The sequence below is a fragment of the Lutra lutra genome, chromosome 3, assembly GCF_902655055.1.
Source record: "Lutra lutra chromosome 3, mLutLut1.2, whole genome shotgun sequence".
Taxonomy (NCBI): domain Eukaryota; kingdom Metazoa; phylum Chordata; class Mammalia; order Carnivora; family Mustelidae; genus Lutra; species Lutra lutra.
The window spans coordinates 130,198,335-130,224,199 of record NC_062280.1 but is presented as its reverse complement, the minus strand read 5'-3'; the positions used below and the strand labels follow the sequence as shown (position 1 = coordinate 130,224,199).

General features: G+C 41.2%; 1 protein-coding gene across 1 annotated transcript in view; it reads left to right on the top strand.

The window, feature by feature from the left end:
- The first annotated feature begins 2,296 nt into the window (after positions 1-2,296).
- Positions 2,297-25,865, top strand: part of STARD13 (StAR related lipid transfer domain containing 13) — a 181,241-nt gene continuing 157,672 nt past the window's right edge. Inside the window, 1 exon segment of the mRNA XM_047723128.1 lies at positions 2,297-2,585. Within this exon segment, the coding sequence (XP_047579084.1) occupies positions 2,417-2,585 (169 nt within the window). The 5' untranslated portion in view covers positions 2,297-2,416.

Here is a 25,865-nt window from a genome sequence, read left to right as displayed (position 1 = left end):
CTCAGGTTGGCACTGGAAATGGCCAATCTTTAAGTATTATTCACAGCTATAAAACAACGAGATATTTTATTTTATTTATTTTACAGAGAGAGAGAGAGAGAGAGAGAGATCACAAGTAGGCAGAGAGACAGGCAGAAAGAGATGGGGAAGCAGGCTCCCCGCTGAGCAGAGAGCCTCCTACAGGGCTCAATCCCAGGACCCTGGGATCATGCATGACCTGAGCCAAAGGCAGAGGCTTAATCCACTGAGCCACCCAGGTGCCCCAAACAACAAGATATTATTTCCTGCCTTTTCCTTCCTTTTGCTTGGTTTTTAGAACATAGCCCAAGTTCCTGAGTTCCGTGGTCTTCTTTCTCTCTCCATCTTCCTTCCATTCTCTTCCAGTAGGAGAGTAGAAACTGCCAGGTGTCTGGCTGGAACACGTGTTTGTTTAATGCCAGGGATGTCCCTAATGTTGAACTATCAGAACAAAAACATGTGCACAAAGTAGCTGACATTAGCATCTCCAACAGATGGCAACTAGTGCTGGATCTAGGCTTGGAATGGGCCTTACAGGCATCTAATGTTGAAGTGTAGTGCTAACCCTGTCTACCATTAATGCCCAGGCTTTTGGCATACCAGAGTCACTTCACCTTAGATTCCCACCACCTTCCACAAAAGATGCCTTGGCATGGCCAAACTCTGATCAAACCCCAAATAAGTATGGAAAGAGAACAATATAATCCAGTGAGATCTTTCTTTCCTTTTCTACTGTGATGCTATCAAAAACCCGACACTTGGCTACTCTTGCATAGTTATCAGAAGAGGCTCACAACTGACCTGAGCGAGAGTGTATTCTGCTGCAGGCTCTGTTCGTGTATGTAGTAGGATGGCTATGGGAGATGAGCTGTAGGTCAGAATCGGGCTAGCAAAAATTCCCATAGGGAAATATGTTAGGGCTGACCACTGTTAGCCACTGTAACCAGAATTGGGGTCCTAGTTTATATCCCATTAAACTTCTAATTGTGAGTCTTTTCATCATGAGGACTATAAATTGTGGGCCAGGCTATGTTTCAGTTTAAGTCAGCCAGAAGTAAGAACAGCTTGGCCGTATGCTTCTTTTTCAAAGAACTTCATTCATTGAGCCCCAGGCTCAGAATTCAATAATGTTTTCTATGGACTTTTTCTCTTCACATCAAATAATATTAAGGAGGAAAAATTGGGGGGAAAATTCTAATTATTCCCATATGGATACTCAAATAGGGCCAAATTGAATTATTCACAGTTTCCTTAAACATGCATTCTGGTTCCTGATCGCCACACGTGGGGGGCATAGACCCTCCCTCAAAGCCCTCCTCTGCTTCTGGTTGTCACAGTCCCACCCATTTTTTTAAAGCCCACCAGAATATATTCTCTATGAGTTCTGCTGTGATCACCAGAGTCGAAAATAACACTGCTTCCCCCAACATTATCTCTGTGTGTTTTTTGAGGCACCTTTTACATAAAGTTTGTGAAAGCCTTAAGCTTTTGTATAACTTCTCTACTGATCTTAGCAGTTGGCCGCAGTACCTTTGCATGAAGTTGAGTCTTTACAGTGATTCCGGGCAGTGTCTTAAATGGGAAAGGTACTTCATAACCATTTCGTCTCTTGGTGATTAAAAATTGGGAAAGTAGAAAGATTACAGGGGAACAGGTACTTCACAATATGTTTGCTTCTGCCCTTTGCCTCTCCCAGTCATCTGTAAGAGCTCTCAGCTTCCCCACTGCAGGTCAGGAATCTGTAGTGTTTGTACTCTGGGTGTTAAAGCACTTGAAAGTTTATTTTTCCTTGGAAGAGCTTTATTTGATTCATTTCTTTGTAATGCAGGGTGGCAACATACTCAGGTGTTTATGCTTTTTTAAAGTAGTTTTTCATTTAAGACGTTTATCACACCCATTTTTTTTTTTTTTTAACCTGGCAGGCAGCTGCCTTGGAGAATGCAAATGTGCTTTTTCTAACTTTTAACAGCCGGAAAGGAAATCTATGCCCAGGACTGACTTTTAATTCTATTGCCTTTTCTTTTACCCTTCTCTTTTTAACTCTTTCAGGGAGTGCTGCTTCTCAGCGCTTGGTCAGCTCTGCCGCATCTCAGATGCTTGCCTTTGCCTTCGGCACCGCGGGGGGATCTTAGGGGCTGGAACTGCCTGGCTTCGGGGCTTGGGGCTGACTCTGTACGCGCCCGTCCTCCTCTCTCCCTCGGATTGGCTGCCCGGGGTCACGTGAAGGCCGGGGGGTTGGAATTCTTGAGTTGTGGCTCTTGGCACTCCTTTTTCTTTTTAAAAATTGCCTGGTCGGTGCAGCGCTGCTGGGCTGGGTGCCTTGCTCTTTGACTGAGACTGGAGACAGACGGAAACAGCCACAGGGCAGAGTGAGGTGGCAAAAGGAAAATCTGCCGAGATGTTCAGTCAGGGCCCCAGGACCCCAGCTTCAGGCTGCTACTATCTCAATTCCATGACACCTGAGGGCCAGGAGATGTACTTGCGATTTGATCAGACTGCGAGACGCTCTCCTTACAGGATGAGCCGGATTCTAGCACGCCATCAGCTAGTGACTAAAATTCAGCAAGGTGAGTGGCCGGTAGTGGCAGGCTGTTGCTAATTCTGATTTTTGTCTCTATTTCGTGCTTAACCCAGTTTTGTTGTTGTTGTTGTTTTTACCTTGTTGTTTTCACTTTACAATACATTGGCTTTCTATGCCACGCTGCATGTAACTTTTAGAACTTCAGGCAGCAGATTTAAGCAGTGACAGCACTTCGCTGCCACATACTTCAACATAAAGTGCACAGAAAACTTCACGGTAGGACCGGGTATCATCTGTTTCCAGAATTTGCGCGTGCCATCGCAATAAACCAGACAGGTTTACTCAGTGTGTATTTTAGGAACTTTTCTGCAGGTTGCTCACACTTTAACATTTAAAACTTGGACATTTGTGTATTTAATTGGGGGATAGAAGGGGACTGACTTGAGCCCTGCCCAGATTCTTCAGAACACTCTTAGTGACAAGGGAAAGTTAGAAATCTCTTCTTCAGGCCATTGGGCTGACAACCAGGATCGCATCCTCTGCTTGTGTGTTTAGGTCAGTAGTTGCCTCTGATTTGTTGATGTTGTTTTTCTGGTCAAGGATATAGGTGTCTGTTAAGTTCAAAACAAAGCTTATGACCTGTGCTTAGAAGGACCAGTTTCCTGAGGCAGAGAGAAGAGGATACTGGTTATAAGCTGCTAGATGTTCCTTTTTATTCTCTGCAAGAAAAAGTTAGTAAGTAAAAGTAAATTAGATCAACAGTCTGGATGTCACTAAAACTCATCATTCTCCCAAAATAGTCCAAACATGTTCCTTATCTTAGAGTAGGTCTGTAGAAGCTTGAAAATGAACATTCCTAGGAAGCCCCTAACTGGTCCTCATTTAAAAGACACCCACATAATACCCACATGATTACAATAAGTTTACAAAGTTTACGGCCACCCTCCTCCCCGACTAAAACAAACAAACAAATAACTAAATTGTTATATTGGTGATACAGAATTTACCAGGAATTTCTAGAGCCATTATACAAATACAATTTCCATTTAAATAAATGAATTTAAGATTATATTGAATTTTAGAAGGGAAGTTGGGGTTTGTAATCGTGAAAATCTTATTGTAATGTTTTCAAAAGGAACAATATGTATTCTCAGCGAGTAGGAGTTGATGAGATTGTTTCCTTGGAAATTAGGATTTGTTTGTAAAGGTTCAGGAACTGGTTATGTGTGAAGGATACTGGTCCTACATACCAGTCTGATTTCAGGAAGGATATTATGTCATTCCATAAACTCTGTGTGCAGGTCTTGATTGAATAGAAACAAAAGTAATTATTTCCCTGTGGCTTGATTTAAAAATACCTTAGGCTTAGAATAAAAACCAGCTTCATTTTAGCTCTAGAGATTTCTGACAATGGTACTTTACCAGATACCATCATCACTATGGACATAGGGGCTTGACAACTGTTTGATGATGTTTTGTAATCTATACTTGGTAAATGTTCCTTGGCATGCATACTAAGTGTATCATGTTGGAAACACTGCATATAGAAAGAGTTTGAAATTGCTTTGTGGATCTTCTTAAATGTGTTTATAATAATTGATTTCATTAAAATTCTGGATATTCTTTTGGGATGAAGGTTATATTCCTATTGAGGATTTGAAATTATGAACACATGCATGATCATTGAAAGTATATTCTGAGTCTATGTTTCATTTGCCTGCATGGAAAATGTGAAAATTGTCACCTTTCTGTGTTGAGCAATGGGATGTCTGAAGTCAATGAATGGCCAGAAATTAAGAGTGATAATGAAGATCATGGGGAGACTTGAAGGAATTCCAACAGTCCAGTGATTGGGAACTCATCATTTGTTGATATCATACAGTAGTATAGTAAGCCATATGAAAGCAGAAGCAAAACGATTTTATTGGGTTTACTGTGTTATTAGATTGCTTCACACTCATTGTAGAGAATATTCATTGAGCATTTATAATGTTTCAAGCACTGCTCCAAGAGCCACATATATATATATATTTCAATTTATTTTACTCTTTTAAAAAAAAGAAGATCCCAGGAGTACGAACTATTATTATACCCATTTTAAGGGTGAGAAAACAGAGGCACGTAGAGTCAAGTAACTTCTCTCAGGTTACGTAGTAAGAGCTGGTGTTTGAATATAACTCTGAAGCCCATGCTCTTTGATACACTAAACTGTGTTTGGTTTTTATAATGAGTGTTAAAGTGTTAGACCTGTCATTGATTTTGGAGTCTGTCATATGCCAAACACATTTCAGTCTTTTCTACTTAGGATGCTACAATGAGCCATTTGACAGAATCAGAATTAATCACTCACGGTTTCCAGTCAGGTTTTATTTCGCTGATGGAAGCAAAGCACTGTGTGTTTTACTTTCTTTGAACATTTAGTGTCCAGGAGTGCATGATGTGAAGTTATTTTACTAATCATTCAATGAAAGCTTATCAAGTGTGTATTAAATTAATCACACCATTATTTTTTATAATTCACATATCAGTATCGAAATGACAGCAGTATCAGCAAAATTCTTTACATTACTGTCAGTCTTTCAAGGAAAATTTAGCATTGTATTAATATAATTTGGGGCATTACTTATGATCATAATCTCTCCTGGCTGTTGGGAAGAGTGCAAACAAGAGTAAGTTGCTCCCCACTGACCTCATTACAGTGAGCTAATCATTGAATGGCATGGACATGATTCAATGGCGGATACACTCAGGAGAAGGAAAAACAAAGAGGAGAAATAAAGGAATCTTTGATGATGCATAGGATCAGAATTAGTTGCTCAAACCCAGGATGAATCTAAACTTGCTCATCTTATGGCATGCTCCAAAACAACATGCATCATTTCTCTAGCCTTTTTTATAGTCCTGGAGTTTAGAGTCCATTTAAAAGAGAATTTGAAAATAGCGTGTTGTTTTCCAAAGTGAAAGTTTATCATAAGTCATACTGCCCATAATCGCTACCCCACAATCTCACTGAATCAATGGGGAAATTGTTGTATGGAGAGAATGGAAATAATAATGGTCTTTATGACCCTCACTAGCAGGCGCTTGGGAATGGACAGGAGGGAGGATGCTGGGGAGGAGGAAGAAGAGCATGTTAGGCCACAGGAAGGGAGAACTGGGATCTCATGTCATTATTTGGTGGCTATGGTGTGTTGCCTACGTGTGCACCATGTGGAAAGCCTATCTACTCACACACATGCTGTTCGGACTAAATCTAAGCAAATACGTGAATGTGATTATTTGCTTTGTGAAAGAACTTGTCTTCCTATTGAAACATTTTTAAAAAAATTATTTTAAATGCTTAAAACGGCATGATATGGACACCATTACAGTCAAGTTCACCGAATCAGAAAAAAAGGAGACCGGGGTATAGGCTCTTAGTAGACACTCTCGCATGCTTTTACTGTGGCAAACTTCAGAACCTCACTGGGCCTTCGCTCCCTGATGAGAAAATGAAATGGTCAGTCTGTGATTTCTCAGGTTTTTTTCTGGTCCTCAAGTCCTCTCTGTGGTTGAGTCAGTAACTCCTTGAACAAGAGGGTGCAAAGCAGAGAAACTTAAACCTAAAGTAATAGAAGCTGAAAAAGGAAATAGAGCAACTTTCTAATGTGGAATAAACCAGTGGCTTATAATTTTTCTACAACTGGTCAAGGATTTCAAGGTAAGGCGAAAATCAGATTTTAGTTCTACAGCTGTCACTAATTAATTGTGTGCTCGGGGCAAGTCACAACTTCTCTGGGTGTTCTTTCCTTCTTCCATAAAATAAAGGGTTTGGGTTAAATAAACGAGAAGTTCCCATCATCTCTAAAATTCTAGGATTCATGATCACAGGTGCTCTTTTAAGAAAGAGAGACAATTCTTACTTACATTTTTCTTATTATGTCATTCATATCTACTTGGACATGTTTCTTTGATACCTGTTTAATGCTCTTATTATCAATTTAATAGGAATGTTAAGATGTCCAGTCTTGTGGACTATGTAAATGTCATTATCACCCATAATTATGAAGCAACTTGTAAAAACCTTTCTTTCGCCGGAATCCAGGCCTGTGAAATGGAGTTATTGCAATACCCAGCTTATTGTGGGGACCGTAAAGGATCCGAGCATGTCCGTCTGTGTGAGTGTGTGTGTGCGTGTGTGACACACCTACTGTCACAAAAAAAGACTTCTGCTCTTGATAGAAAATACAGAATGTGGAAAATTTTTGCAACTAGAGAAATTAGGGAAAGTCGGATTTGCATTTTCATCGAGTTTTAATCTGAGACTCTTTTTAAAGATGGCACCTGAGCTGAACTTAACTATAGTAGAATAAACTGCCTTCCTACGTTCCCAGTGAATGGAATTGGGCCATGGGTGATGTGCTGGCTCTCTCATTACTCCATCAGGTCAAATGGCATCTTGGGAATTTGCCCGACCTGAGTGGTGGCCTTGCTCATCCTGGTGGGTGGGCCCCCCATCAACTGGAGAGCGTCCACGGAAATTAAACAATCATTTATTCTTTGGGAATTGCCCTTTCTCTGTGTCCAGTACTTTCTTGCCCAACTACTTTCAGAAACGGAGCATGGATGCACTGACAGAAAGACAGATGGAACACGAAAATGGGGAGAACGCATCAGTCCCGTATTGCTCAAGTTCTTTCTTTAAAAAGTGACAACTGTCGGAAATTCACAGTTTGTGAATCAGAGCCCTCTTTCTTTTCCCTGCTGGTGACCCAAGGGGCCTGTCCACAAAGGATACTGTGTAACTGAAAGTTACAGGAAAATCTGTTCAGTGAATTAAGTCAGTGAACTTTGAGTAACATTTTTAAAGTTATCACATATGAAAATATTAAAAATGTGAGCAGTTCAGAAATAAATACTGGAGAGAAATTAGCAAAGAGTGATATGCTTGTACACACATAAGAGCTGAGCGTTTAGCGTTAACTAAATTGAGACATCCAAAGCTGCACGTCACTGCTTTTATTAGCTCTGATTTTATAAACACACACCCCAGATGCAGGCAGTTGCCAAATTTGGATTTTGTGATATTACTTTAAGTGAAGAGAGATTCATGTTTTTCTCATCTTTTCCCCAAAGTCAGCGCTTTAATTCTATGTAAATTCTGGACCGTGGTCAACTCCTACAAAGCAAGGTTCCTTATTCCCTTAGTCACCTAATCATAGGCAGTGCTTCTGAGTCTTCTAAGTCTAAGCGACACCAGTTGGTGATTCAAGCAAACTTAGAGAGAAAATGGTGAGTGGGTTCTGGTAAACCTTCATACAAAAGGCAGTATATCTGTTGGGATTTAATGGAGGCAGGTCACTCATGAGGCTGCATCTCGTCTCTGCGTTTCCTGAGGTTTGAGCACCCACTGGCAAGTCTAAGGAAGAAGATACAGGACAATGGGAGACCGTGAAATGCATAGATGGCATTTGAATGAAGGATCATGAGAAAATCATGTTCTGTCTCCTCAGGGGCAGTCTGAATATGATTTTGGTGTGGGTAAAGACAACATATTTTCATTTACATTCTCATGCATTATCTAAAGGGTTTGAAGTAGTTGGATAAAAGAATATTCGACTCAATGAAGGTTATAAAAAGATAAATCTAATGTAAAGAAAAATATAGGTTAATTAATACGATAAAGGTAGGGAGAGATATTACAGAAAAATATGAAACATAAGGCACTGAATAATTACTAAAAGTGGGCTATACATTTAGCCCGAGCTTCCCTGATGTAAGCCAAGAGGAGAGTATGATCAGGAAAGATTTGTCATGTCCATGGTAAAAGCCTACTAACACAGCTTTTCCTGGGACCTGATGTTTGGGAGAATTTCCTCCCAGGAACTTGATATATGAGGAGCAGTTTCTCATACAAATCTCATAAAGGGAAAGCTACGAGATGTAGTAGACGAATTAAACATTCCTATGGTAAATTGAATTGCAAGTTTCCTATAGTATCCACAGCGAACCAGAGGCATAACAACAAATGATAATTCAATAAAACTATATGGGCCTGGGGTGAGTGGCTCAGAACAAGGAGGTTCAGGTGAGCACTCTGTTCCCTGGCTTAATCTCTAAATAGTATGGAGACTATCTAGAAACAGTTTCTCAGTTGGCTTCACAGAAGACTAGTCCTGTTAGATGTTCGGGGGGAAAATGTTTCTGTGGTCAAGTAAGTTTGGAAATGCTATATCCTCTTTCCCTTTTTGGAAATTCACGCTTAGGAAAGTCTCGGAGAGATCTGCAGAAAGTCATTTAACTTTGTTTAGACTGGTATATTTCATCATAAAACCAATTTTCACCGGATACCAAGAAGTGACATCTTATAAAACCACTTTTCCTGGGGAACACATTTAGGAAAAACTGATTTAGGAGGGTTCAGGGCCTGGGCTTCATTCAGATCATTCTCTTTGACTATATTTCTTGCACAGATTGGGCAATAAATAGTGTGAGGTTATATTTTGGAGAGTAAATTGCAAGTACTTTTTGTTTTCAAATAAGACCAGCTCCATATATTCTAAAAATCAACTGGGAAAAGACAGGATGGACATCTCTTTATAAAAATTAACAACCAAGACAAGATTCTAACCTGATTAGGTGGCCCCTGTGCTTTTGCCAGCAGAAAACCAAAGAACTAGGTGTATGGGCCGAGTTAATAATTCTAACAAGAATGCAGTCGGTCTTCAAATAACTCTACAAGATAGGTTCTGGTGGGCCAGAAGGAAGAAATTATGGTTTTTTGACTATGGATTTGTCTAACCCAGGATAAAGCTGAAGCCCTGGGCAAATTCCAAAGGGGTCTGCTATTATGACAGCTGATTCAGGATATTCCGTTACTGCTGAGAAGTGGAGTCACTGTCCCAAAGGAAAGGAGCAGGAAACTCTTCAGCCCAGATTCTCCTGGGCTATCGGTGACGTGGGCTGTGGACTCTCTGAGACTCAGACACTGATAACTGTGCCTCCAAGTCCATTTCTGACTTCATGGTCCAAATGTATTTTTGGTTACTGTGAAGTCTCTGTCAGTATGACAGAGTAAAGTGAATTAATAGGTACTAGGTCATTTTAAATGGTCAAGTTGGTTTCAATTAGTTGAATAAGCCGCTTAGAAGTTTCTCAGGAAGCCTGCAAATATGTTCTTAAGGTATTTTTTCCTTGTGCTGTCAAAGAGAGAGCATGTTAACATTTGCATTATGAATGATACTTTTGGAGAGAATCCACAAAATGTAAAATAAAGTTACAACAGAATGTATGGGTAATTGGCCTTGCTGTCTAGCCTGCACCCCTAGGTTGTAAAGCTACCCAAGACCATAGCAATCACGATAGAACGTGCAGTCTAGGGCAGGACAGGCTCACAGATTACCATGACAATCTGTATACTGTTGTTTGAAAAGACCTGACCTCTCTCTCTCTCTCTCTCTCTTAAATTTAGAATCTAAAGGAATTTAAAGGGACCAGTTGCAAAATATTTGAAAATTACAGAGCACGCTAATGCTGTTTAAAAAAAAAAAGAAGAAGAAGAAGAAGGAAATCAATAAAAGTCTGGGTAGACTCTCAAATAATTTCCCTCACAAGGTGTAGGAATCCTGACAATTTTAAGTGTCTGACAGAGGCAGAGCTGACTAAAATACCAGTAATCTGCACTGCCTTGCCTCTCTAACACTCTGATAAAATTCAAGGGTCAACAGTGTAGAGGAAAAGAGTAGAGATTGTAATGAAACTAGGCAATCCCAAGTAACTGATTTACCTGTCAGTATTTTGAACTAAAGAAGGCCTTCTCTTCTGCATTCCAAGTCTCCTCTTCCTAGCTAATTTTAAAAATCACACATACGGGGCACCTGGGTGTCTCAGTGGGTTAAAGCCTCTGCCTTCAGCTCGGGTCATGGTCTCAGGGTCCTGGGATCGAGCCTCACATTGGGCTCTCTGCTCAGCGGGGAACCTGCTTCCTCCTCTCTCTCTGCCTGCCTCTCTAACTACTTCTAATCTCTGTCTATCAAATAAATAAGTAAAATCTTTAAAAAAAAAAATCACGCATACGGATGGCAGAACCTGGGTCTAGTACTCAGCGTCTGTCCGTGAACAGCAGCAATTCACATCCATGGTTCACTGGTATTCTCCAAATGACACACTAGGAAAAAGTACAGTAGTCCTAAAATCATATTTTTCTCTGAGAGTTTTACTACCCCAGTATTATTTGTAATGTTTAAAGTCACTAAAAGAAATAAGGGAGACTCACAGTTCCAGTGATAATGTTTCCAACCATTCCCCCCTACATAAGACTAGAGTTCTTAATAGAGGAATTTAAATCTCTTGAAGATGCTTTGAAGGACACAAGACATGTCCTCCTCCATGAATTTTCCAAAACAGAGAATGAAATCCATTGCAAAGCCTTACTGTTTGGGACCTTTGTAAAGGCACGTGTTGTATAAAGCAAGCTCTTAGTAAGCATATCACCTTCACTTCAACCATGGATGGCTTTTGAATAGGAGGTTCCGCTAACACCCCTTCCCCATACATCCTCATCCTCCCCGTTAGTACTCTGTCCCACCTGCTGTTACTACCTCAGAGTTACTGCAAGATTAAATGCAGTAATATAATGAAACACAGTGCAGTGCCTGGCACATATTAAGTGTTCGTTATAAGAAAGAAGATGTATACTAAACAAACATCCATGTATATATAGCCCTTCAAGGAACTCCATTATCAAATGAAGAACAAACTATACACTTTATACCAAGTTTACTAAGGCAGGCATACATATGGCCACATTTTGGTGTCCTCAAAAAGCCTCACAAAATGTAAAACAAAGGAGTTTTTATTTCTGTTGTTGTTTTGGTTTGGTTTTTGGTTTTGGGGTGGTTTTTTTTTTTTTCCTTTTATCTTAAACTCTAAGGAAATGTATCTCCTTTCCCAAAGATGGCTTCCTTTTCTTCATTTATTTAGTCACATCCGTCTACTAAGTAATGAATGTACAGAAGTTACTTTCAGTTGCCTGGTGCTGACCTGAAATGATGGGTTTAGGCCAAGTTTCAGCTCATAGTTAAACAGCAATGCTGGTCGATCCCCACCTCCTGGCAAATTAAAAGAGGCCATTCTGGACCGGAAGCGTTTCTGGCTCCTGGAGCCACTGGGTAGGAAACTCTAAAGCTGAGGGCCGGCAGCAGAGCTGGAGGAAGGGGTCTGTCTCATCAGAAATAAACCAGAGTGGAAAAGGCCAGGGAGGTGACCAGCTGGGGCTGAGAGCAAGGCCTGAGACAAGCATCATCAACCAGTAGTCAAGTTAGATCTCTGTGCCTGATGGGTGAACCGTGATATCTGAATCGCCCTCCCGAATTGTTGTGATTTTCTAAACCGGTAAGTTAACTTCGAGATTGTTGTGAAATTTTGTAGAAATTTTCCCGTATTAAACGGTCTTTGTGTGGAAGAGTTAAAAAAGAGATGCTGTACCGTGACCGTGTAGATGAACTTTTTAATACCCAGTTAGCAATGTAAACGCTCAGCACCCTTTCCCAAATTAATTCAAACATATTATTTAAGAAAATTCCATTGCCCATTTCCTCTAGGACTTCATTCCTTTTAATTGAGGAATAATCTTCATCTTTGTTGAATTCTTCAGCTAGAAAAGGCTGCATTTGTATGTGATCATTAGCCTTTGCTGAAATGTGTTCTTACAGAGTTGAATGGATTAAATCAACATGATTCTTTTTGATTTATTTATGTATGGAATATATCTAGTCTTAGGAAACTCCATGTAGGAGGCCCCTCCACAAAGATAGAAATATCAGTTAGTATACGCTTTATACAGCATAACTTAAATGTTAATCTCAAACTTCATAAAAGACTGATTTGGTATGATAAAATATCGCATCTGACATCCTGGAAACCCTGCAAACTCTTCTAATAGTAACTCCTTGATTTGTATGGTGTAGGACGATTTGTGGGGCAATTCCAGATGCGTTCTCTTTTTGAACCCTTGTGTCAAAATGGTATTATGATCTTCCATTAGCAAGCTTTGCCACCTACAATCTTTAGGACACCTGATGAATGTATATGCAAGTTTCCCTACTCTGAAATGTTTCCAGTCTTGTTTTCCTGAGTCCTTCCTTTGAACACAGATTTTTGCTTGGGGTTGTTGGCATGGAACAGCATATTTACCTGAGTGGCTAGAGTAGCAGAGACTCACTTGATGGAATAAGGAAACGTGGGGGCGAGCAATGCATTTGTTACACATTAACTAGTTTCAGAGGCCAGGTTTTCCTTTTCCCTCCTCCGCTGAGAGGACGTGTACTTCCTCACCTCTAGCTTGCAATTCAGTTTCTGATGAAGGCTTTCCAGTTCCCGGTTCACTTGAAGTTTCTCCTGTCAACTTCGTCTCCTCCTCCCACCTATGGTTACTCTAGCAGAGCTGACCCCAGACACTGGCAGCTTGTGTTCTGTGAAGCTTACTGCTTTGTTCCAGAATGCAGGAATGACACAGCGGCGTTGAGACAGGCTCTTTTCAGCTCATTAACTGTCAGTCATGCCTCCTGCAGGCTGCATGAATCCATACAGCTGTGCATGGGGGTCTGGGAGTCCTGCCCCTGGGCCCAGGGAGAACATTTCCACTGACTCACCCAAGTGAAAAGAAAAGTGAGAGTCGGGGTTGGTCACGGAGAGGCAAGTTGTCAACATAGTTTACTAGCACTTCTGTGCATTTGGATAAAGGCTTTGGGTCTGGGGATGGTGATTGGACTTTTTATAAATTTTACAACACACGTTTTAGGTTTTGAAACATGTACATTTTTTTTTAAAGGATTTTATTTATTTATATGAGAGAGAGAGCACACAAGCAGGAGGACAGGCTGAAGAAGAGGGAAAAGCAGGCTCCCTGACATGGGGCTCAATCCCAGGATCCTGGGACCATGACCTGAGCTGAAGGCTGATGCTTAACTAATTGAGCCACCCAGGCACCCCTATTTACAACATTTTAAAAATAGCAACCCTGTACCTATAGCTACTTCTCTTGAGGGTTCGCTATTACACAACAGGGACCATTTTCAACACTACATATATTGGTGTTTGATTTCATTTTCATGAAGACCCGAGAGTTTAGTTTACTCCTCTGGAAAATAAATATGGCAAGGCCTGAAGCTCAAGGTGTTACTATGTTTATCTTCCAGATGAGTAAACAGAGGCTTACAGAGTTAAATAACCTTCCCAATGTCTCCCAGCAAGTAGGTGGCAGAGGTGGGCTTTGAACTCAAGTCTGTATGACCTAGGAGCCCACATTATTCACCACTGTGCAACCCCATCACCCTCATAATTACAGGTAGTCATGGTCTACTTGGAACCAAAGAAGGTTCTCCTTTTGGTTTTTTCCATCATTTTAGGCCTGGTTGGCCTCTCTTCCTCACCCACCCTTCAGGTTGTTGGAGGATTTCACTGTACCTCCAAGACCAGCAGCAACTGGGAACAACCGTTCTATATACTAACTACCTTATCAGGAATGCTGTGTCCAAAGTAAATGTCAAGGCAGCAGCATTCCAGCCTTTGGCAAGGAATCTAGCTTGGTTAGGTAGGAATATGCGTAACAGGGGGAAAGGACAGATTCCTCCACCCCCAGGGTAAAGTCATTTTCCCTACTCCCAGACCTGCAAAATGCTGCTTTTCTTCCTAGAAAGTGCTGGCGGCAGGATGCTCATGCTCCCACAAGTTTTCTCAGAGCTCTTAGGGCCCACGTAGCTCAGTGACCCCTATAACCTTAACAGGGAGGCTTTGCAGACAAGAAGCAAGCTGGCAGTTATGTCAAACTTGTCTTCTTCTCTGGAACCTAAATCTCAAATCCAGCAGTTCTGTAGGGGAAGGAAAGCGAGTATTAAACCAGGGTTTCTGTTTCCGGAGAGAAGTCCTGTGCGGAGATTCCGCCCCCACCCCAGATGTTGCAATGTGACCTCGGTCCCAGCCGAGGCCCGTCGAGCAGAATAGTTGCAGTTGTGCTCTGCACTTGTACCTAGAGAACAGTAGCCAGTCAGAAGAAAATATCGATGTTCTGCCAACTTCTGCTGTTTGTGAAATTTTGCCAGAAGCAAAACAGGATCAAAAATAATAAACAGACCTCCTCCCTTGCTGCATGACTGCTATTTACATAAAGAGATTGATGAACTGACAGTGTTGTATGAATGCTCAGGGGAGGGAATTTTTTAAGGAGAAAATATTAACTTTTTGGTGCTGGGTTGCATATGGTTTGAGGTTTTCTCAAATCACTGGGTTTCCAAAGGACAATCCATGGCATAGATAGTGCTGTTTCTCCAGCATAAGTGGACTAACCCATGGAGATAAAACAACCTGACACACAAATTACATGCAGCTGTAAGGCCTCTGCAGGGATAAATGAAGATTTATCTCAGGAACAGGGTGAGTCTCAAGTGGAATAGTGATGTTGCCAGTAGAAAGAGAAACTTGACCTATACAGTAACCTCCGGGAACCAGAAGACAGGAGGCCTGGGAGCTGGGACACCTCTATCCTAATCTGGTCACTGTGGATGATTTTATTTAACTTCCTGGTGCCTCAGTTTCTTCATTTATCAAATGAAAATCATATTAGCTCCTACTTTGAGTAATATTATCAAGGAAAAGAAGAATCGATGTGAGATCAGTTCGAATGGAAGGATGCCCAATTCTAGGGAGCTTAGCAGTATCGGGGTATACCTAATAAGGATGGCTGGACGGATCTGAACACAGGACCCACACAAAGCAAGATCTAGCTCTTTATCCTCAGTCGGACACAAAGCATCACCATATTTGCTTCGTCTTTCTTGAATAATAAATATCACTCCTCGACGATATGTGAATAATGAACCACTCTGTGGTTTTTGTCTTACTTTTAACTGGTTCTCAAATGGACAAAGTCAGCTAGCTCTGAGTTTCATTTTATGTTTCCCTTTTATGTAGTTGATGGCTAGGAGTGAATCTATATAATTAATCAGGGTCATTTCAAACTCTGGTTTTCCCTCGTATTTTTCTTTCCTTCTTAGTTGTCAAAAATTTTGCTTTGCATTTTTACTTAGGTAATAAATATTGTTTCACCCTTAGTGAGTAATTTTCCGTAATCATGACCAGAATAAAACCTTTTAAAGTGAAAGATATTGTGCTATAGACTCAGGGACTTTGACAACTTTGAGTGTCATAAATCCTATGCTTTCAGAGTTACGAATTTCCAATATAAATTGGGCTTCCTGCCTAAGACTGATATTTCACATGGATAGTCAGCCTTTGAGGCAGGTTACCCTGTTGTAGCTGGCGAGCTAGAGGCCTAGAAGAGCTTGCTGCGATCACAGCAGATTGTCGGAGTGTGAGGGGGAGGAAAGCAGCCTGAGGTTGTGACCAGATAATCTGATAAAGAAAAGATGAGCCCTGTGCTCTCCTGTTGCCTTACCTGGCACAGCCTGGTCTGGAAAGACTTGAAAAGTGAAAGGAACACACACTTCATAAACGTATCCCTTTAAAATGTTTGGGCTTTGTTTGATAATGTCGATATCAGTCTTTTGTTTTAAATGTTTGAGCTTGCTGATGATGGTGGATTCTAGGAAAAACGGCAGTTGCTAAGCTAAGGCTGGTGTCAAGATCTTGGAAAATTGTTAAGCACTCTGTATAGTTGATTATTATTTGGAAAGGCTGCATGTCTTAAATAAAGTGGAATTTGTAGGGGGGAACGTAAATGAAGAGAAGCAAGGAGCTTGTTTGATGGAGGAGTGTCCAAGCCCATGGTGGCTTGTCAGAATCTCTTACTTCAACGAAAGCAGAACCCTAAGGCTCTGTTGACTTCTTTCTTGCACAGGGGGTTGAGACTGGCTTTGCTCTGCCCACACACAGATACATGATGCTCTGAGTTTCCCTGCAGCCATCGGCGTAGCAGAACCCATTTCTTGTTTATAGCTGGCTGTGCTCAATGATCAGTCATTTAAATAAATTACCATGTTCTGTGATTGATGTTAATAATTTGACAAGGGAGTTATGAAGTCTTCAGATCCTTGATTTATCAGAGGAAGAATCTTTCAGACATATTTTTCTTTAGCTCGGGGAGGCTGTGCTTTTTCTGAAAGTCGTAGATGCAGCGTGCATTGCACAAAAGCAAGAACTTCACTGTTTTCTGGATCTGGGTTCAGTTCCTAGTTCAAGCAAGGATTCGCGGTCTGATCTTGAGCGGATTCCATGGCCTCTGTAAGCCTGTTTCCTCACCTAAAGAGGGAAAAATAATAGTGACGTCTGCCTCCTGCAGTTGTTGGGGAGTGAACTGCTATTGCACACATGGAGTGCTTAGCGCGAAGCCAGGCGCTTACCTGGGGCTCAGTGTGCCTTCGTCTAAAAAAGAAACAAGAAGGCACTGCGGATCGGCAACATGGTCCAATGCCATAGATTGACCGCTTGTGGGGAAGATTAAAAATACCTAGGTTTGGAGAATCACATGAAGTGGAAGTTAAGGGAGGGCCATAATCATAGTGGATCTCAAATTAGAACGTCCGCACTTCCATCAGAGGAGAGAAAGTCCAACAGGGGCCAATTAGAAACGATGCAATTTTAAACCAGGATTTTCCTAACCAAATGGACTTTACCTCTGAAAGCAGATAACTGTGAAATTCTGTTTAGAAGAGATAATATTTTTAGTCTTAAATTAATGAGGCCAACCCCCATGAATTCAGAATATGAACTTGCCCTCTGGCGTGAGTTAATGGAAACATATCTAACTGTCGGTCTTCCAAGTCTAACCTCCCCAAATGAAGCATCTGCCTTAGCACTGGAGTCAGTTGGGAACTTAAGAATACATCCCTCAAACTACTCTCCTAAGATTTGGTAAGATGAGCCCAAAGGAAACCCAATATCCCACCTTCACTCCACTCTTAAGTTTGAGGCCTGCTCTAAAGCCTAGAGGAACAGGGACAGCACAGGTACCCAGGACAAGATATCTCCAAAGCCTAGAATCTCCTTGGCTTCTTCTCAAAGACTGCCTTTAAAATCTTCTGTTTTTATTAAATTTTGCTCGACTTAAAACATTGAATCTCCACTTCATTGCACCCTACTCACTGGCTTCCAGAAAATGAAGTACATTCATTCTTTACATTTTGCAAGGAGGAACATAGTCCTTCCCTCACTCACGACATCACTTCTGGAGTGGCTTCTGTGTGCCAGGAGCTGTTAGGTCCCAGGGATATAACAATACATTAAAACATGACCCATGCCACTATTTAATGGGTGTGCTTTAAGCAGGTGTCACAGAGGTTTGTAGGGCCCGAGATTGGCTTCCGCACAGGGGGCGGTGAAAACGTGATGTAAGGAGTCTGGTTCTAGCTCCTGCTGTTGGTTTGTTGTTGTTCTGGGGTTTTGTTCTTCCCTTGCTTCAACTGCTATTTCTGTAGCAGAAAGCACCCATGCCCGCTGTTACTGGAGGTGATGCTTACCTAACTGTCTGGGGAATCCTAGGTTTCAGACTTCACCAGTTTTTGCACCATCGGGTTGCCGTGGGTCTTCCTTAGAATCTGATTAACTGTGCTCCAGCCATCCAGGAACATGGAACTCTCTCCCTGTGGTGAAAAGTCCATTGCTGCTCTCCTATGTCTTTGAAAGTAAGGGCCTATCATCTCCAGAGAGCTTACCTCTGCTCTAACACTGCTAGACAGGTTATATTTTGGAAACAAATACAGGATTTTTTTTTTTTTTTTTGCATCAACTGTGCCAGTGGATAACCCAAGCTAGTGGGTATTTCAACAGATATTTATTCAAAGTCGATTATGTGCAAGATCCTTGCTGATATTATGTATGTGAAAAATTATATAAAACATGATCCCTGTCCTCAGAGAGATTACAATTAAGTGAGATAAGACACAGAAATAGTCATTTATGTCCACAATTCTAAGGAGTCCATGGTTCGCTGACAGGCTGTCAAACGTAGGTGCTCAGAAGTGGACATTGTTGGATACCTGGGTGGCTCCATTAGTTAAGCGTCTGCCTTCGGCTTGGGTCATGATCCTGGGATCCTGGGATTGAGTCCTGCATCCGGCTCTCCTCAGCGGGGAGCCTGCTTCTACTTCTGTCCGCAGCTCCCCCCTGCTTGTGCTCTTTCTTTCTCAAATAAATAAAACCTTAAAAAGAAAAAAAAGAAAAAGAAAGAAATGGACATTGTCAACAGAGCAGTCAGGTAAGGACATAAGATCACGGGGTCCAAGCCATGGAACATGGCTGTGTTTCCTCTGAACAAATATCAGAGTGAGTTATTCTAAGTAGGACAGCAGAATGAGTTGAAAAGTATGATTTAAGTAATTACAAATGTAATTAAAATCTGGTGTACAAGAGGGTTGTCGGAAGTATACACAGTAAGTCTGAAGAAGAAGCTTGAGGCCAGACAGCAGTGAGTTTGAAATTTACATTATAGGTAATGACATGCTACTGATGGTCTTTGAGTAAAAAAGAAATAGAATAATAACAGTAGTTTAGAAAGATGAAGGGGTGAACATGGATTTGAAGTAGTCAGACTGTAGAGAGAGAAATAGTCTTGTGTTCTGTCTGGACCCTAAGTGTAAGAAATAGTTATCTCATTGAAACCTCATAATAGTAGGTAGCATTGATATTTCCATTTTAAAGATTAAGAAATTGAGACCCAGAAAGGCTAAAGTAACTTGTTCACGTTAAACCCAAATAACTATCAGAGCCAGGAATGGAACCCAGGACTTTCTGACTTTATGTTCTTCTACAGCTCAAGACTTCCCCTTATATCTGTTGCTGGTTATAGTGAGCACCCCCCACCCCCAAATATCCTGAGGGATGAGGATTTTAACTGTGGTGATAAAGAAATGATAAATATAAGATTTAGATCCATAACTTTTCAGAATGGCCAAATATTTATATGTTTATAAAATTTTAATATTTCCAATTACTAATTTATCTCCACATGCCTTTTTCCCACTTCCTATGATAAGAATCCATTAATCTGAATTTAGTACTATACCCTCTACTAGAGGTTGTCATTCTGCTTGGAGACATCTACCCAATGATTTGTGTTCTCGGAAAGTCTCATTCGGTAAATTCTGGGTTACTTTACGAGAGAAGTTTCACTGGATTGTGATTAAATTACCTGATGGAACTATCCCTATTTCCTTCTGCTTAAGGCATGATCCCTTTAGAAATTTATTGGTAAGGAATAAGTAAAATAAAAATACTAATATTAAATTAATTTGATATGTGTGGTAAGATTTCAATTTCAAACCCATAGACATTACCTGTTAGCTTGAATGATCTCATCTTTTTTTTTTTTAAGTCTTTTCTAAGAGGACTATGTACCCAAATACAGATAAAATTTAGTGCCTGATTTTAGAAATGTGACTAAACCAAAACACTAGTCAGTTTGGGCCAATCGGCTGAAATAGTTTCAAACTACAAGATTAATTGGCAGAGAAACCTAATAAACAAATATCCCTATAGGACATCTGTTCTTGTTGTTTATACCAAATTCTTAAGCAGCCAGTCATTATGTTATCAAGAAAGGGAATTTCAAACATAAATTCTTTCAGAAGTAATTTAAAAGATGTTTAAATATTTTATGAAGTATGAAATTGCACATATTTGCCTGAGGCAGGTGCCCCACTGGTATTGAATAAAAAATACTCGCATAGTATTTTTAAAAAGCTATTAATGTAAAGTTTTACTTCTTTGTCTGAATTATGGTTCATATTCTGAGTCCAGCCACAGGTTAAATCCCAATTAAATGAGGTGACTAAGGAGCCTCCAGGAGACAGAGCTTATGTGCTGCAGGGGAAGAAGCCACTTCGAACTGGCTTACTCGGATATTGCACAATTGATACTGAATTACCCACCGTGCTCTTTAGCACCCCTGCACACGTGCTACCGTTTTCCCACACAATCCAGTCTCATGACTTCTGCTTAGAAAATCACTTTTCACCATTTCCCTCAAGTCCAGTTCACTTTTATGCTTTCTGCATGATGAAGATGGCTGTCTCTATAGGGCTCTCTCTACAGACCAAGATGGGGAAAAGGTCATGGTGAGTCAACCAAAGTCTCATTTCTTGGCAGCTCATGGTCACACTTACTCCCGTGACCTGTCCAGTAAGCAAAAACTAGAGGTCACTGCCCAACCTCTGAGTCAATGCCGGGTTATTATTCTCTAGGTTGGGCTGCTCTGGAACCCAATAATTAGCTCCTCAAGTTCAAGGCTTTCCAAGGAAATGCTCTTCTTTCAAGGCTCATACTTAATGTTCTTGTTTTGTATTTATATGTAAATCCAAGTCTCCCTTTCCTGCATACCTAGCTGCTCTTTACATGAGTGTCATGAAAGAAATCACAACTTCTAGATACCACTGGGGAAATGTGTGACCGTAAGCTCCTCATCATGCCCAGTGACAGACCCATTCCTTGACTGTTTTGGATGTAACCTCTAACTGAGCTAATCCTACAAGACCCAAGCTCCCTCATGAATACATTCTTTGAGCAGCGGTGGTCAAACTTCATGGAGTTGTGTTCAGTTGCTTTTGCTATGAAACAATGCGTCTAAACTTAGTGGTATTAAACAACCATCATTATGCTCACGGTTCCTGTGGGTCAGGAATTTTAAAAGATGCAGTGGAGATGGCTTGTCTCTGCTCCATGAAAACTGTGACTTCAGCTGGAAAAAACTGAAGGCTGGAGATGACTCAGTAACTGGGCTCTAGAATCATCCAAAGCCCCATTCACTCCCAGACTGGCCATTGATGCTGTCTGTCAGGTGGGACCCGAACAGAGGCTGCCAGCTGGAACACCTATGTGTGTTCTCTCCAAGTAGCTGTCCAGCCTTCTCACAGCACAGACACTGCCTTCCAAGAGCAAATGAGGCAAAGTTCCTGCCTTTTTATGACTAGCCTTGGAAGTTGCGTAGGGTCACTTTTGCTTATTCTGTTGGTCAGCATAGTCATAAAGGTCTTCCCAGGTTTAAGGAAGGAGGGTCACATAATTCACAGATACATTTTATAACAACAACAAAATGTGTGTAATGTGCTTAAATTCTGGGTTTCTGCTATTCTTGCTGGCACGTGGCTGGCCCTTGACTGATTTTATTTGTCTGAATGCTACAGCTAAAATCATCCTGAAGTGTGGTTTTGCCCCCAGGTGTGAAGAAAGTGCCTTGGTCACATTCCTAATTGCTCTAATTCTTTGGCTGTGATTTTACAAATAGTTACAGGCATCATTTTGCGTAGACATTGTCTTGCTAAAGCCCCATAACCCTCTGCAAAGGAGAATGTACTTCCACCGATACTCTTTGCCCAAGATTAGAATAAAATCCAGAATCTCCAAGTTTAGGGCTGGAGAAAAGACCCAAAGTGAAGCCAAATGGTAATCAATTTATACCAAACCCTGTTTTCCAGAGACAAGAATCAAGAGTTGTGTCATTCTACTCACAGCTACCCTGGATCCATAGGTACAGAATTAAAATTTATGGGTGCTGTTTTATTAAGAAAATGAAGAAGATGGGGTTCAATGACAGCAGTGGCTCTTAAGCAGGAGCAGTCTTATTCTCCAGAGACCATTGGCAATATCTGGAGCTATTTTTGATTGTCACAACTGGGCGGGGGTTCCACTCGCTTTTCAGTAGCTAGAGGCCAGGGAGGCCTGTAACACATTCTGCCAGGCACAGGATAACCCACCCCACGGAAGAATTATCTCACCTAAAATGTCAGTACTGCCTCCATTGGCAAATCCTCTTTGACAGGGAGTTTTAATAATTCTTCTTATGAAAATGGAGAAGCTGGGGCTCAGAGGAGCTAAATGAGTTGCTCAAGATCCCACAGCTCATAAGCAGTGGAGCCAGAGTTTAGGCAGCCATCTTGAAATCCTCAGTGTCGTGGTCTTGTTTCCTTTTGGCTGTTCAGGCAGTCCTGCCACCTGCCTAGAGAGGGAGAGAACTTGGAGGCGGAAGCGGTCTTTCTCACAGTTCTCCTATCTTGGGCAGCCTGAGGTCCACCACACCAGTCGTCAGGAGCAGAAGGAGTCCTGAGGGACACGGCGCTCCCTCATTTTCTTTGCCCTTCAGGAGATGGGGGCAGTGCTCACACAGGCATAGTTTAGCCTCTGGGTTCAGGCGTGGGTGGATTTGGGCTCTAACCTCTGAGGAGGAGACTTATAAATAACACCTGAAGAGCTGGCACACGGGCTGCTTGTGTCTGTGTGTGCGTGTGTGGTCTGGCAGTGTTGTGGGAGGGCAGTAAGATCTTATCCTACAGTGACAAGCAAACAGCTAATTACTTGTAATTTTGGAGGTAATTGTTTTCTCATCTCTCATTCTCCTGCATGCCGAGCAGGAAAGGAGTCTAAACCCCAGAAAGTTCCATCATCTGCAGATTGTCAGGAAAGAAACACTTGTTCTCCCCTTAGAGCTCCCATCACGTCTAACAGGCAGGCTGACAACTGTGGCATGATGTCGCCCCACCACCACACTGGGCCCTGCGCTCACTGCTAAGTAGAGAGAAGACAGTACGGGGTGTCTGGCAAAGCAGGCCCTCAGCAGACGGGGCCCCCGCTCCCTCTCGACACCTGATTAATGCTGCCCGATGCAGAATGTCTGGCTTTGAGTCATCCCTTCTGATAGACCCATTCATCACGTTGCATTCCTTGTCAGTGCAAGAACGGGCTTCTTTCTGCCTTGGACAAATGAGCCTTCAGGTAATAGATGGTAGTTTAAATGTCAGGCCCCTGTTATCTCTAGTGAAAGACTTGGCCGCCTCAGCTCAGTCTCTTTGCTTCCAGTTGGAGGAAGTCTCTCTTCTTTTCTAAAAGCAAGGATAAATACAATCCAGATCATTCACTGAGATGAAGCGTCTTCTGCTCCATCTTCTCACTTGCTCCTGGGCCCAAGTGCACCAGGGAAAGCCTTCTAGGGCCGAGCCACAGAACAAAAGAAAAGCCTGCCCTGCCTTCTGAACTCAGGCAGCCCACACATACAGTGTTTTAACTGTTCTGGAAAGAATGAAGCATTCATAAGCCATTCCATTTTCAAGAAAAAAATTTCCTGTGACATTTTAATCCCCTTTTGTGCTGGAGCATTTTTAGAGATTTCGCCTGCCCATCATCTCGAATGTTTTGTATCTTTCACTTTTAGCTGAATTGCATATTATGAGCCATGACCCACAATAAAAAATAATGCCACTGTTTCTGAATGAAAGTCTCGTTCTTTGGGTTATTCTGGGCTTTGGGTCAGCGTGCAGATGCCGACTTCTGAAAGTCCAAAGGCATTATCTGGTTGAGGCTCATGTTGGGAGAACAGAAATGAAACATGAGATGAAAATGACCACCTGGATGTCCAACTTGGTTTATGTTTCTCTGAAATACTTTCTATAAATGGTATGACTGGCTGCCCTAGCATTTTTCCTAATCTGAGATCTGGATTATTTCTGAGATTTCTTGACTGCTTATGACATTTTTGTAGATATTCTGGATCTAAATCAGGCTTTCTTAACCTCAGCACTACTGATGTTTTGGGGCCAGATTTTCTTTTTTCTTTCTTTCTTTTTCTTTTTTTTTTTTTTTTTTTTTTTTTTGTGGAGGGGGCTGTGCTTTGTAGGATGTTAAGTACCATCTGTGGTTTCTACTGTTTAAATACCGGAAATGCTCTCCCTCTAAATTGGGTGAAAACTCAAGTTTGTGATGTGTCTTTGGACATTACCAAGGGTTTGTAAGCTGGCAAAATCATACTTGGTTGAGAATCAATGATTTAGATAAAAGAATAGGTATAAGTGAATTCATTTATATATTTACTCCTTTTACGAATACCTTGAGTGCCTCCTGTGTGACAAAATCTTCTTTGGGGACTATAAACTGAGAAATTGAGAGACCATAATTATTATCCTATTGGGATTGTAAGGCAGACAGCCTTGAACATAAACAATTCATCAGGGACATACTCTGATTGAAATAGGAAGGATTTGGCTTGGGAGTTCAGAGGAGGAAGTTTTAACTGTGATTCAAGTAGTAGACTTCCCAGAAATTCTTGATTCTCTCTCTATTCAGGAAGCACCTGTGTTTTCAGGGGCGAAAAATTCCTGTTTACCAAGACATTAAACTATATACTATAGAGAATTTCAAAACTAAACCCGTGAATTCTTTTATAAATGTGTTGGTAAAGTAAATTTATATTATTAAAAAATTAGAGAGATTAAAAAATGCTCTGATATCTAGGCTTAACTGTGGTACAGTATACATGAGAGCATCTGAATGATTCCATTGGGTCTTGGCAGTTCCAGGAGCTGAGTGAGCTCTGGACCTTGGACCATGTTGAGGCTTGGTCTCCGGAAGGTATCTGTCATACTTTGAAGTCAGTTTTCAACCTTTGTTCAGTAGTAACAGACAAAACTGGATGTTTACACTGTTCTGGCCTCAGATGTGATAATCGCCCCCATAAAATATGGAGGACAATAAAATAAAACCACAGGAAACCATCCCAACTGTTGAAGCAGCACTGCAGTGGTTGTGTACCATGAGCTACATGCAACAAGGAGTGTAGCTCGCAGCACTCCAGCTGGAAGTCCTCCCTTTCTCCTCCCCTGCTAGTAAGTGTGAGAGATGCTATGATAAGGGGTGGTTTTGAATGGGTGCAAATTTATATTTAAAGTCAGGTATATGTTTGAGCCATGTTGGAGGCAGTGTGATTTAATCATCAAGAACACAGGCTGGAGAGTTAGAAAGACCTGGGATGAAATCCATGCTCCATCAGAGTGTGGACAAGTTATCTAACCCCACTGTGCCTCAAGTTCTTTGTAGAAATTGGTGCAATAACACCCACCTCAAAACATTGCTATAAGAATTACAGGTGTTCAAAAATTGCCTAATGTTTAAATGTTTGGTGAAGGGGCGGGGTGGTAATATTATTAGTAACACAATACTTGCAATACACCTCACGCTGGTATGCTATGACCTTATGGTTGAAAACTGTTTTTCTTTTATATTATTTTTTTGTTGAAGTGTAATTAATATACAATGTTATATTTCAGGTGTGCAATATAATGATTCAACAATTCTATACATTACTCAGTGCTCATCCCAATAAGTGTACTCTTAATCCCTTTTATCTATTTCACTCATTCCCCCACTGACCTCCGCTCTGACAACCACCAATTTATACTCTGTATTTAAGAGTCTGTTTTGGTTTTGGTTTTGGGGGTTTTGTTTGTTTGTTTTGTCTTTTTGAGGGGGTCTCTATTATTGTTCTCTGTTTTGTTTCTCAAGTTCATATTAGCTATAAATCATATGGTATTTCTCTTTCTTGGTCTGACTTACTTCACTTAGCATTATATTC